Below are 13,619 nucleotides of genomic sequence, written 5' to 3'. Positions count from 1 at the left end.
TGTATAGTTATTTTGTCATGCTTCTTTTATACCTACCCTAATAACTGATCCATCAGGCAAGGTGTACGAGGCTCCACGGACTTGTTGGTTTTGCAAGGCATGGCCGAGCAACGGGGAGGAACGTGAATCTGCATATGGTGACACCAAGGTTCCATCTGGCAGACGGTACGATGCTTGCATCAGCTGTGGATTTTGTAGGGCACTTCCTAACATTGGTGAAGAGGGTGGCGGGGGTCCATATGGGGACCGTCTCAGTTGCACAGGTGTCTGATAAGATGCTTGGCGGAGGCTTGGGTTCTGTTGAAGAGCACTGTAGAGCTGAGGCCCAGCTGGTGCATAAGGGTTATGGCGTTGCATCATAGGAGATCTCAAAGATGAGACATTCTGCAAACCAGACCGGTTCTGTAGAGCGTCATGAAGCAGTGGTGCCGGGCCAGGCTCAGAGATATAATCATATGGAGTAACAACAGTTGGTCCGTATGGTGAACGGAACTGTGGAGTCTGATAAGAAGCCACACCTCTTAGTGCATGACCATGTCTCATGGCTCCAGAGAGCATTGGAGATGAAGGTACAGATGGGGCATATGGAGACTGAGGCCTTTGAAGAGGAGACGCATAGGAGGCTTCTCTCACTGCCTGGTTTTGCAGAGCTCCAGACAGCATTGGGGAAGAAGGGGGCATAGGCTGTTCATGGGGGGACATTGGCATTTGTAAAGGAGAATAATAAGATGCGTCTCGTACAGCTTGATTCTGCAGAGCCCCAGACAGCATGGGAGATGAAGGGGCTATAGGCTGCTCATAAGGCGACATTGGTCTCTGCAGTGAGGAAACATAGGACGCATCTCGAATAGCCTGGTTGCGCATTGCACCAGAAAGTGAAGGGGATGAGGGAGCATAAGGTTCTACATATTCGGTAGCCATCTCACCCATGCCTACCACCTGGGCTGGCTCTGGGCCAAGGGGGGAAGCAAAAGAGGCCTGTCGAATAGCCTGGTTCTGCAAAGCACCAGATAACATGGGAGATGAGGGAGCAACAAACTGATGCAACTGCTCAGTATAAGGACCAGCATAGGAGCCAGACACATACGTTTCTGGTGCATAAGTGGGTGGATGGGCAGCTCGAGGGGGCAGGAGGGGGGAAGACTGACGGGAAAGTCGAGGAGAGAAGCGTGGGGATGCAGGATGTGGCATGTGTTTAAGGGAGAGCTGTGGAGAGGCGGGAGGCATCCTTCTTATAGACTGCTGGGCCATGAGGGGACGTCCTCGAGCCACAGGGCGAGGAGGAAATCGGCCAGATTCTCTCCTCCGCAGTGGAGCACGGTGGGCCATGTGAGGTGAGTGAAAAGGGGAGGAATGGAGGGAGGAGTCCACTGTGAGAACAGAAGACCTATTGCTTCGTATGGAGGAGGGACGGAATGGACGCACATTCTGGGTGGGTGGGGGCACTGGGCGCCCTCTGAGACCCATAGGAGAGGGCCTAACAGCACCCAAGGGAACATTTCCCCCCATCCTAGGCCGGGCCAATGGAGTGGGGTCCCTGAGTAGCCGTGTTGAGCGACGAGAGAGGGTAGGAGATGATGGGGCAGGCCGGTACCCTGCAGGGGATAAACTGCGACGAGATGGGGAGGGAGAGGGAGATGGTCTTCTACTGAGCTGTGGAGAGAGAGGGGGAGATGCATGACCAGGGGAGAGGGGAGGGGAGGATGGCCCACGCATCTTCCTCCCTCCAAACGGGCTGCGGGCTGGAGTGGGAGAAGGTGGGGGACTTCGCCTCCTCAGGGAAGCACGGGGTGAAGAAGGTGGAGAACGTTGTCTCATTGACGCTCTTGGTGAGAGTGGAGGACTTCGCCGAATCATGGAGGCACGGGGAGAGTGAGAGGGTGAGGGCCCTCGAACCAGTGGAGAAGGTGATCTCTGGGGTTGCATTCTACGATGGATGAGGGGGGAGGCCATGGGCGAGGAAGGAGGGGAGATTCGTCTCGACATAACAGAGGGGGGTCTTTGGGCATTAATGAACCCAGTCCTCATGGATGGTTGGGGGGAGGGGCTGCGTCTCTGTGGAAGCATAGGAGACGGTACTGGGGAAGCCATGGCAGAGGGATGGCGCTGCATCTGTGGGGAGGACATGATGACAGAGCGGCGGGATGGAGTCGGGGAGGGTTGCATGCGCCGCGCAGGAAGGGGGGACATACTTGCTTGCTTAATAATCATGGCAGTTGGAGTAGGGATCGACACTGGGCCATAACCCTGTTGCTGTGACATCATCATTGGGTCTGTCATCATCTGCTGCTGGAAAAACACAAAAAATGGTCAGGGTTAAAATAAACTGAGAATGAAAAAAGTTAAGGGAGTAATACATTGGGGTAGCAGTGCTGAAAATAGTATTAAGGGTGTTGTGACAATTTAGGGTATTTTGTAGACCACATATTGAGGACACATTTCACTGCTGTTATTGTAGATTGTGGATGAATGCATTTTTCAAAATACAGCTAATCTTAGCAGAGAAAATGAAATGGCATAGTCAAGTTCTGTTTTTAATATTTTCTACAAAAAACAGTATTAATTGTGAAAACTGCACCCCCCCCCTCCCCAAATGCCCCCACTCCACCCCAACATGGTGCCTATAACTATTTATTACATTGCTGGTCCTAAACAAACAGCGTTTGGGTAAGTTAAAAGACTAACTTAGTGGTTGAGTACCATAGTCAAGCTTTGGTTTTTTCAAGTAACCGACTAAAGGTTTCAAACCCCCTATTGTCACACTCAACCAGGCTCCCACGATACTGGACCCGAACAAGCCAGCTGAAGCTCACAAGCAATCAGATGCACCTGGCTAGCAGTTGGTTGCTCCACTGAGCTGGATGTCAGTGGTGTTGTGTCAAAAATAATTAAAAGATGTATCCATTGCCAACAGGAATTACGCTACTACAGAGTTTCTCTAACCTTTTTGTTTATGACAAGCAATGTAATATGTCACTTGCTATTGATAAGTGGTGGGAGAAAAAAGCAAGTATAATATTTGCTGCAGATGGCAAGAATCTAATGAGCTAATTTGGAGATGTTGATTTTTTTCAACACTTCTAATTTGCAAGAGTAGCTATTGATTGGCTGTTGAGTAGGCACACTCCAGTACAAAAAATCACTCATTGTCTAGCGATGTAATTTTTGATTTTACTACTTGAAAGCTAACAATGTGGCAGAACATTTTTTTAGTCGTTAAAAATGCTCTGGCTTTCCCTCTAGACTGTAGGTAACTCAAGCTCGTTGCTTGGAGGGGCAGTGGAAGTGTGCTCTCTAGAACACAGTGGGAATTTTTGTCACATTTGTATATGTTCACCCCACATTATAAAGTAAATCTGGATGAAAGTTGGCAAAGTTGCCTTTCAGTGACCCAATAGCACTAAATGTTTATACAAAATCAATGATACAATAGAGCTAGAATTACCTGAGGTGAAATTATTTGCGGAGACACCATCTGTTGCTGCGCCAACATCATCTGCTCTTGTGGTGACATCATTTGTTGTGACATCATCTGCTGCTGTGGTGACATAATTTGCTGGGGCATCATCTGTTGCTGTGGTAACATCATTTGTTGCTGTGGTGACATAATCTGTGATGACATCATTTGGGCGGACATACTCTGTTCTTGTTGTAACATCATCTGCTGCTGTGGTGACATCATCTGCTGCTGTGGTGACATAATCTGCTGCTGTGGTGACATCATCTGCTGCTGTGGTGACATCATCTGTTGCTGTGGTGACATTATCTGCGGGGGCATCATCATTTGTTCATGAGGGGGCAACACATTTTGTTGTTGAGATAACATAATTTGTTCTTGAGGATACATCATCATTTGTTGTTGTGGTGACATTCCCATTTGCTGCTGCTGTAATGACATCATGTCACTGAGTTGACCTGGTGCAAGAGGAATCTGGTCTTCATACTGGATTTCTGACATGTCTTCAAATTCTGGATCAGGTGGCAAAGTGGGTGGAGGGGGCAGGGGCACATCTAGACGCTCTTTCCCAAATAGACGCACTTGAGGTCTAGGAACTCTAAATGTCATCTCCCCTCCCTGAACTCCACCAGTATCATCCCCATATTGATCCAACTGGTCTGCATACTGGTCTACATATTGGCCCTGTACCTGATCCATCCCTTGCCCTCCAAAGCCAAAGACCTGCTGACCTCCTGGTGGAACTCCGATGGCCTGCTGGGAGCTGTAGTCTTGGTAGGGCATGCCAGCATCACTATAACTAACTTGATAGTTCGGTGGAAATCCCCCTTGCATACCCATAGTTGCTCCATAAGGGTTCTCATAATAACCTGCCTGTCCATTGTCATAGTAACCCTGTTGTCCATCAGCATAGTAAACTGCTTGACCATTTTCATCATAATAACCCTGGGCCTGAGGGTCAAGGAATCCATCTACCTCTCCTTCATATATATGGTCCTCACCCACTAGTGCATAGTAGTCCAGACCCTCGTCACCATACATTGCCATTGCCTGTTGTTGCTGGTAACCATAGTAATCAGCTTCCTGGTTGTTGTAGTAGCCTTGGGCAGAGGAATAAGGGTTATGGTAGTCCCTCATGCCCTCATCGTAAAGACCACCTTCATAATATTCTTCATTTGGATCATAGAGTCCTTCTTCCTCATAGTAACCCAGGTCTTGATACTCTGCTCCCCCTGCTCCATTGTCATAGTAACCAAACTGACCCTGGCTTCCATATGCTGCAGTTGCCTCATCTCCATAACCACCATAAGCATCCTCATAGCCTCCATAACCTTTCTGGTGGACTGAATATTGCTGGTTGTATCCATAAGCCTCCTCCTCATGCTCATAACCATTATTATGGTAACCATGGAGATAATCTCTGGAGCTGGCTTGTCGGCTATGTGCTCTATGTCCTCGCATTTTAGTGGACAGGAAGCGTTTGGTCAGCCAATTAGTTGCTGCTGCAACCTTACCCAGCAACACACTTCTGTTCTTGAAGTCGTCAGCCGACCCGTCACCATCCTTTTTTCCAAATAAGCCTTTGAAGAAGCCCCCCTTCTTCTTATTTGATTCATTCCCTCCTCCCAGACGAAGCAGCATATATGTTGGCTTCTTCCCACCATTTGCTGCCTCCTTCTCTTTGGCCTCTTTCTCCTTTTTCCTCTTTTTGCTGGCCTTAAACCTCATCATGAATCGAGAGGTGTTCTTCAGCATGGACTTGCGGCGTTTCTTCTTAGCAAGGCGGTTCTTTCTCTTCCCCAACCTCAAGAACAAACGTGACGTACTTTTCAGCTTCTTCCTGCTGTTCCTGCGCCTCTTGAAGCCAGAAAACTTCATGAACATCCTAGACATGTTCTTCAGACCTTTCCTTGGGATTTCCTTTATCGGAAGCTGCGGAGCTTCCTCTTTCTTTTTTCCTTTTTTCTTCTTTGCATCAGCATCTGATTTCCCTCCTTTATGGTGGCGGCCATCTTTAGATTTCTTTTTGGATTTCCCATAATCCTCGTCATACTCATCCTCCTCGTCTTCGTCTTCATCCTCCTCGTCATCTTCTTCTGAGTATTCCCCACGTCTAGACTTCCCCCCTTTCTTTCCCTTAGCCCCCTTGCCTCCTCGCCCCTTCCCTCTCCTGTCATCGTCTGAGTCTTCCTCCTCATCCTCTTCTTCACTTAACTCTTCTTCCTCTTCCTCATCACTCAGGAGTTCCTCCTCTTCCTCCTCGGACTCCACTTTCTTACCTTTTCCTTTGTCTTTTCCTTTCTTTCCATCATCTTTCCCCTTTGGTGGCTCCTCCTTTCCCTTCTTCCCCCCTTTCTTATCATCCTTCCCCCCTTTTTTGTCATCCTTTCCACTTTTCTTATCGTCCTTGCTGGGTTTCTTGTCGTCTTTTCCTCCTTTTTTGTCATCCTTCCCTTTCTTTTCCTCCTCTTTCTTTTTCTCTGGTTCAGGTTTTCCACCCTTCTTTGCATCCTTCTTAGGGTCTTTCTTGCCGGGCATTGTGGCAAATGGCTAGGAGCACATGCCCTCTCTTCAGGATGCAATGCTGTAAACATTCAAGCACATAAATATTATATCGTCACTGTAAGGAAGGAAATACTGCATGTATAAGTATCCTTAGTTTTAAGAAAATATGATCAAGAGTCTGACCTTTAAAGGATTCCTTGGTTTAGATATGCCTAGTTGACTTTGTCCTGGCACTATATGCAGGTTCAGTATCTGTGTGAGGACAGGTCCACCTGGCCAAAGCAGTTGTACACTGCCAAAATCTGGTCCCCATGAAGGCTCCTGCCCAGACATACATAGCTAAATGTCAGCAACATACTGCCCCCCCCCACACACACACACACAGACAAACATGTATATATACACATACACAAAGAAACCAAGTCAAGTAAACTGCCTCATTCAGGAACTATGTTAAAATGTATTTACTAAGATTGGTGCTAATGTCTTTTATACACTTCAGTGATGTCTGAAACCCCTACCCATCTTGCTGCCAAATGATCTCCAACCCTACTCTTGATCTCCAACCCCTGCTCAGCGTTGCTCAACTGTAAGCCATATCTCGTTATTTGTGCACATTAGCCAGGGATGTCCAATTTCTACCCAACTGTGACCACTATATCTACAACCCCTAGCAAGAGGTTGCCAATCTCTACTTATTAATGTCAAGCTCTACTGTAGGTTTTAAGGTCACAGGGTTCTAAATGCCTTCTATAAATCTGCTTATGTACACATAGCATTGACTGTATTATCAAGCTTAACCTCACTGTAAAACTTTTACGAGAGATTTTTACTGTGTTGGTTTTACTAATTTCCACACAGTATGATCCCTGCGGCATTTACTTTCTGTAAAAATGTATACAAACATAAAAAAACACATCAACAAAAAATGCAGCTGTTACTCCAGCTCAAGCTCTACCCTCTCTACAGTCTAGCCTGTTTCTTGTAGAGTTGTGATAAAAGACAAACTCTTGTGGCAGTGTCACCACACTCATTCATCAAAACAAGACAGCTTTCCATCATAGTCACCTCCACATTCAATGACAAACAGTACAGAAGAGCAAGTGTGGTGGTCGCAAGAATTTCCGCAGTCTTCAAATTTGTGTTTCCTTGCAGGAGGTTTCTTCTTCAGCAAGTTAAAAAACAAAAAAGCAAAAAACTCCGGGACAAAAGTCTTTAGGTCACACACAGCTTCTTCCTCTGACCTACTCCGTCCTCTGTTGCTCACTACAACACATTCCCTCACTCAACACAGCACTCTGTTCACACTGCCCTCCTCAGAGTGTGTGACAGCTAGCGTGTGTGTAAGTGTGTGTAAGTGTGTGTGTGTGTGTGTGAGGGAGAAAGAGAGAAGGGCAGATGGGTTGCCTGTTTGTGTGTACGTGTGTGCATTTGCATGTGCGTATATGTGTATGTGTTTGCATGCATTTGAGGAGTTCCTTGTGGCGGGTCGTAGAAGGAGTCTTAATTTGTCATCTGGCTCTACAGGTGAAACTCGAGAGCTCTGGGCAGCTGAGGGGGCGGGGCATAAATAATACAAAAGGTTGAGAGAGAGAGAGAGATAGAGAGAGAGAGAAAGACAGACAGACATGGGATGCAGAAGATAAGCCTGACTGGCAGTAACATGTCATCAAATCCGCAAATAACAACTTCTAATTTCTGTATCTATGATGTGTTGTACACTTATGCATGAGAGAAGCCACATAGACACATCTTTATGCTATCTGATCTTAAATCTACTCCTCTTTTTCCAGAGTAACATATACTGTCAGGTGTGTGTGTGTATGAGTGAAAATGAGTGATACATCACTCTAAGAATTTTTAAACAGCATCAGTATGAGCAGTGCAGGCAGCCACCAACCTACTTCCACATACGTAACAGCAGAAGAAGGAGCAGAGGCAGGAGAAACACCCACTTGTCAGATATGTGACGTCTTCGCTCTGGGTATCAATAACAGAGGAATGACTCTTTCAAACACACAGCCAGTGAGGGATCAGTAACAGGGCTGTGATTATTAGTGCCATCAACCAAATTATTCCTCTTCCAGAGGGAAGGGGTCGGATTGCCAGATCTGTCCTGTTACAGGGTACAGGTGTTGGGTTGCCAGATCCTGATCTTTTGGTCTTGGTGTGTAAGCCTATCTGATCATTACCAACCAGCAAAGAGCACGTGTAGAGTATGTGTGTGCATGTGTGCACAGTGTGTTTATGCAGTTATGTCTTTGAGCGAGTGCACATGTGCATTAAAAAGACGGAAAGTGTGATGAAAGAGTATTTTTTCCTGGATTTCCCACGGTTTGTCTCTAACCGTACATCTGCCTTTGAAGCAGAATGAAAAGACCCTATCAAACGTGAAAAGCTCTCTGTTGCAGCCAGTCTCCCTCTTCCCAAAGCAATCGCTGCTGGCAGGTGGTCCTCCATCTTTTGGTAGAATTTGTAGAGAAGAGACAAAACAGAGAAACTGGGATACATGCCCGGGAGAGAAAAGCAGACTTATGACAGAGGTGGACTTGATGAGGCTCATCAAAAGCATTCAGGTCCTAAGGGGGAGCAGTAGACCATCTTTGTCACTTTACACAAGCGCGCACACACACACACACACACACACACAAACACACACACACACACACAGTAATCTGCTGCTATCTAGTGGACCAGAATTACACCTGCAGCATTCCTAATGGTTTGTAGTTGGTTGGATAAGGTAAGTTTACAGGCCTGCAGCAAGTGTAACAGACTTGCACAACACAAAGCAATTACCTAACCATTTTGCATTGTTTCCCGTGATTTAATATAATCTTATAATGAGTGGCAGGGAGATATATCACATTGTCTAACTCCAAGAGAAACATTTATCTTGCGGGAGAGAATAGATTAACCAATGTGTGCAGGCAAACGGATAGACTGTACAGTTTATGTGAGGACTAAAGGGGGTGGAGGAGGTGTGGGTGCATCCAAAAACCTACCTTTCCTCCGGCACAAACAACACGTTGCTCACGTCACTGGAGCTCCGTAGTCACGTTTCCCCATCCTCTTGTAGGTCAAAAAGGAAAAATAAAAAAAAAAAAACACCAACAACTAAAACAAATCCCGTTTACATTTTTTTTATCTTAACCACTCACACAGTTCCTCAACACTGCTGCTCCTCTGGCGGGGCTCAGAGCAGCAGGGGTCGGTCAGTAGAGAGGAAAAGTGTGCCACCGGGAACGGAGGATGAATATTTAACGACCACTATTCTTCGGTGACCGGCCGGGGGCTTGAGTTCCACACACTCCCGGTGAGAACTGATGAGCACCGCGGGTGGCAGTGTCGGCCATACACGGTGATACACACTGATGTACTTAGTGGTAAATAAACAAGGTGGGTAAACTTAAGTCAAATTAAATCAATTATTATTTACATGTAGTTATCAAGATATGTATTTTTGCCTTAACGTTACAAACCCTCCCTCTTTGGCTAACGGTGGAATTAGTTAGCTAACTATAAAAGTTACGTTTGTTAGCCTAGCGTAATTCGGTAGTTAACTAAGTTAAGTTAAAGAACAAAGGAAGCCATAGCCTTATTTTGCTTAAGTGGAAAAAAAGTTTCCTCCTCTACTGACTTGTCCGGAGGCTTAGTGTTTAGCTAGGGCTTTTTTAAAACATTCCCTCTCACCCGGACTGAACACGATGTAAAAGTGTGTCATGAGATGGCTCAAGGGGTAAATGGAGCATAACAGACGAAGGTGAGAGCAACAACAAGAACATGTTCAGTTAACGTCTCCTCACGAGCAGTCCTTCTGTTGCCCGCCAGATGGACCCGCCTGCCAGCAAACAAACAGCAGAGAGCCGCAAACTGCTGCATCTCCACTGGATTCACTCCATAACCCAGACGACCTTGCCGTCTCCCCCACATGACCGGCTGGTCGCCCGTATCAAAACAGGTTTTGGCTTTGATATTGAACCAACTGTGGAGAGCCACGTTGCAAGACCTCGCTGTTTTTTTTTCCAGAAAAACAAGCCTTTGGCTACGTTTGAGCTATTTTTAGAGCTGTTCCTGAAACAGTGACTTACATAGACTTCCACCAATAGGCAAATTTGTTGTGTTTCGGGCTCACTGTTATACATTCTGCAGCTGGTAGCCAGAGTCTTGGTCAGTGCAGGCAGGTCTCCAGCCTGCCAGCTTGTTTTCTAACCAAAACCAAACCAAAACCAGGGAACTGCTTTTTCCCACAAACAAGTAATCCATTAGTAAGCTACTTAAGACAGTTGTTTGAAAATACAACTACTGGTGTGCAGTTAAATAATCCAAAACTCCAGGCTCATCTTTCTTTTATTCATATGATAAATTAGAATAAATTAGTGGTTCCCAATCTGGGGGTGAAGACTGCCTTTAATTGTATATCTAAAGGGGTTGTAAGAAGATTAACAGAATTGGAAAGGAGAAAAAACATGTCTGCTCAGATTTCTTTCTTGTAAATTACTGAATTATTTTACTTCTTCACTCTTCACTTCACACTTCACTGTCTTTTTAATGATTGAATTTCACATCTAATAAACTTACAGTATGGAACCTGTGACAAGGGCTTCCAAGTAGAGATGGCTTCATTTTAAGGGGTGACAAGCCAAAAAGGCTGAGAACCACTTGATTAGATGAATGATAGTGAATGGTATGACTCTCTTTCTTTCTCTGTGGTTTTGTTGTGATTGTACAGAGCTACAGGGGGTGGCTATTTTGTTCTTTCTGGAAGCAAGTCTTACCTGAATTATTTGGATTTTTTTAAGGAAGTGTTGCATCCAGGAGTTGCTGCTAGAAATTGTTGCTCCCTGACAACAGCTCGCTTAGGGCCCTGAAACAGTAAATATCTATGATACTTGGCATGTTCCAGGACCCCTGTCCAGCTCTGGGCTCTGTTAATCATTCAAGTAAAGAAATGGCTTCATCCCGCAGGCACAAGCTACTTTTTTTGATCAACATATACAGCGAAACCTTGTTTCAGCAAGGTGGGGATATTTCTGCAGGAAAAAATGTTTCAAGCTAGACCTGCATTGTTATTTCAGAAAAGAAATATCAGAGAAGAGAGATGTCAGAGTCTAAACTTTAAAATGAACAGATGGAAAACAAAAATGCAATACTAGTGAGGTGAAAACATTTTAAGAAAAGTATCCCCAGATTACTACTTCTGATTTTGAAATGGATGCAGTCGTGAGCTTTCCCACTACCAGGCTCTGCTGGTTGAACAGCAGGCAACAGATCAGTGAGCGGATCACTAACATTAGTTTTTCACCTGAAGGAGTCAGCTGAGTCTGGAGCTGGAACAGCTGCTCCGAGACACCAGGTCTCTGCAGCGGGCCAGAGGGTGACTAGAAAGCTCCCACTGAGACAAAGAGACCTGTGCATGTGTGTCTTTGTTTGTGTGTTTAAGAGACCAAGAGAGAGAAAATACAAATGCATAGATAGATAGATAGATAGATAGATAGATAGATAGATAGAAAAGCAGCAGGGTACATCCATCCACCTCCACTTAATGGAGGCTCCACCTGGATATGCAGGACAGTGGAGGATAGCGAGGCTGCTGGAGTAGCGAGGGCCCTGCTGTGTGTCCATCAGTTTCAAATAATTCCTCCTGCTGCTGAAGTGTCCTTGAGTCACACGTTGAACCCCTGCCTGTTCAGAGACACACTTGACTGCTGTTGCACTCAAAACTATAGTGGATTTGTTACTCACAAAAATGCTACTTTTGTGCATCTGTCTTTTATCCACAGTCCAGATTATGCCCACCAAACAGCTCAGCAAAGATACAAGCATGGACCCAACCTGCAGAATCTACAGTCACCCCACCCACTCCAAGATGGATATAGTAAGGGTGTGTGTTCCTATATTTGTCTGTGTGTGTGTGTGTGTGTGTGTGTGTGTGTGTGTGTGTGTGAGGGGGGTAAGGGTTAGTTGACAATAACAAGTAGTCTTAAAGAGGATAAAAAGCTGCATTTGTAGGATATTAGATAGCAACACAGGACATGAATCCAAATATGAACAAGAGGCTGCAAACCATACTTTTATAACATACTTGACAAAATCAAAAAAAAACATTGCCACGTGTGGCACGGAAAAAATATTTTTATACTCTTCTATGCTAGTCTTTTACCATAACACTGCACTATAACTTTTGTGAATAGCATACAGGCCACATACAGTACAAGGCACATACATGGAGCACTACACTACTATATATAAAACATAAAGCATGTGGAAATATGCAAAACGTAAAAGAATGTTGCATGAAGTCACGTATGGTCTTGGATTTTCAGGGGATAGGTAATATATGGACGGTATGTTGCATGTATGACACAGCTGCACAAAACATACTAAATTGCATCATACCGAACATATAAACATGTTGTAATTAGCGTATACAATACATGTAAGTATGAGGCTACAGTCATTTACTGGGAATGTGATAAATTATCCAAGCATTTAGCTTATCAATACAATATTCACTCAAATATTTAAAATCACTGTGTAAAAAACTGTATTTCCTCAAATAGTTAAATAGATGTATTTATCTGGGATGATTCACCTGTAATCATTTGATTAGAGATAAGTCAAAAGAGTTTCATCACAATTTGATAATACGATTATATGCAAGTATTAAGGTACATACCATGTAACCACAATGCCCTTGCTTCGATTCCGACTGCGGATTATTGCATGTCATAAACCTCTCTCTCATTGTTTTTTCCTGTGTCTATACTGTTCAACACTTCAATAAACGTGAAAATGTTAAAATGATAATAATAAAAAAAAGGATTCATCAAACATAGAGATACAATGTACAATCCTGACCAACATCAGCTGATACAAAATATATATATTTTTCAATCTATGCAAACTTTATATGGCTTTTAATTCACACCAGTAGCTTATTAAAGTGCTGTAGGTTTCAGGGAATAAATTAAATTATGAGTCATTTTGTCTTGACATTGAGCATCAGGGACCTTCAGAGTGGAGAAGAATATACTGAAAATACATTAGATGTGGTATCCAGTAGCTTTACAGCAACATTAATGTTATATTTCTGTGACAATTTGCCGTTGTTTTTTATTGAATGGCTACCTCCCATCACTGGATTTGATTGATTAATTATAGCGTACAGATAAAAAAATTGCAAAGCAGTAATGCAAAATGGCAATATTTGTCTTCTATTTCTCGTTTAAGAAATGGGCTTTGATTTCTAAAACAATCTGTGGTGTTTCTCCACATTCAAAACATTCATTAGACCAAATCTAACAGGATGTGAGAGTATTTCTTTAAATTGCTGCTAAACATAATGACACAGCTTAAAGAATTTAACATCTCTTCCTCCTGGGAGTTTTGAAAACACATCAGACAGAGGATTTCGCTTAGTGCTGCTTTAGATCTACTCCACTCTTGAGTATATGAGAGCAAAGGGGCAACAGCGATGAGATTATCATATTGTTTTCTGCACAGCAGGTGATTATTTGATCATCAGGAACCACTTGCTTTTGAGATCATGCTTTCATGTTCGGATGGTGCTGTGGAACAGAGATAACACCTGTCTTAATATAGAAATTAAATTCATATGAAAGCTGATGCATCTCATCAGCCTGTGAGATGACAC

The 13,619-nt window shown here is 44.3% G+C and overlaps 1 protein-coding gene across 1 annotated transcript in view; it reads right to left on the bottom strand.

The window, feature by feature from the left end:
* myo15ab (myosin XVAb) overlaps positions 1-5,995 on the bottom strand; it is a 41,285-nt gene extending 35,290 nt beyond the window's left edge. The window contains exons 1-2 of the mRNA XM_070915412.1: positions 3,446-5,995; positions 37-2,289 (exon numbers count right to left, since the gene is read on the bottom strand). Coding sequence (XP_070771513.1) covers positions 37-2,289; positions 3,446-5,995 — 4,803 coding nt within the window. The remainder of the gene's footprint in view (positions 1-36; positions 2,290-3,445) is intronic.
* Positions 5,996-13,619: the final 7,624 nt, after the last annotated feature.

This window comes from Enoplosus armatus, chromosome 2, assembly GCF_043641665.1.
Source record: "Enoplosus armatus isolate fEnoArm2 chromosome 2, fEnoArm2.hap1, whole genome shotgun sequence".
NCBI lineage: Eukaryota > Metazoa > Chordata > Actinopteri > Centrarchiformes > Enoplosidae > Enoplosus > Enoplosus armatus.
The sequence above is the reverse complement of the archived record's forward strand: the minus strand, read 5'-3'. Positions and strand labels throughout refer to the sequence as shown.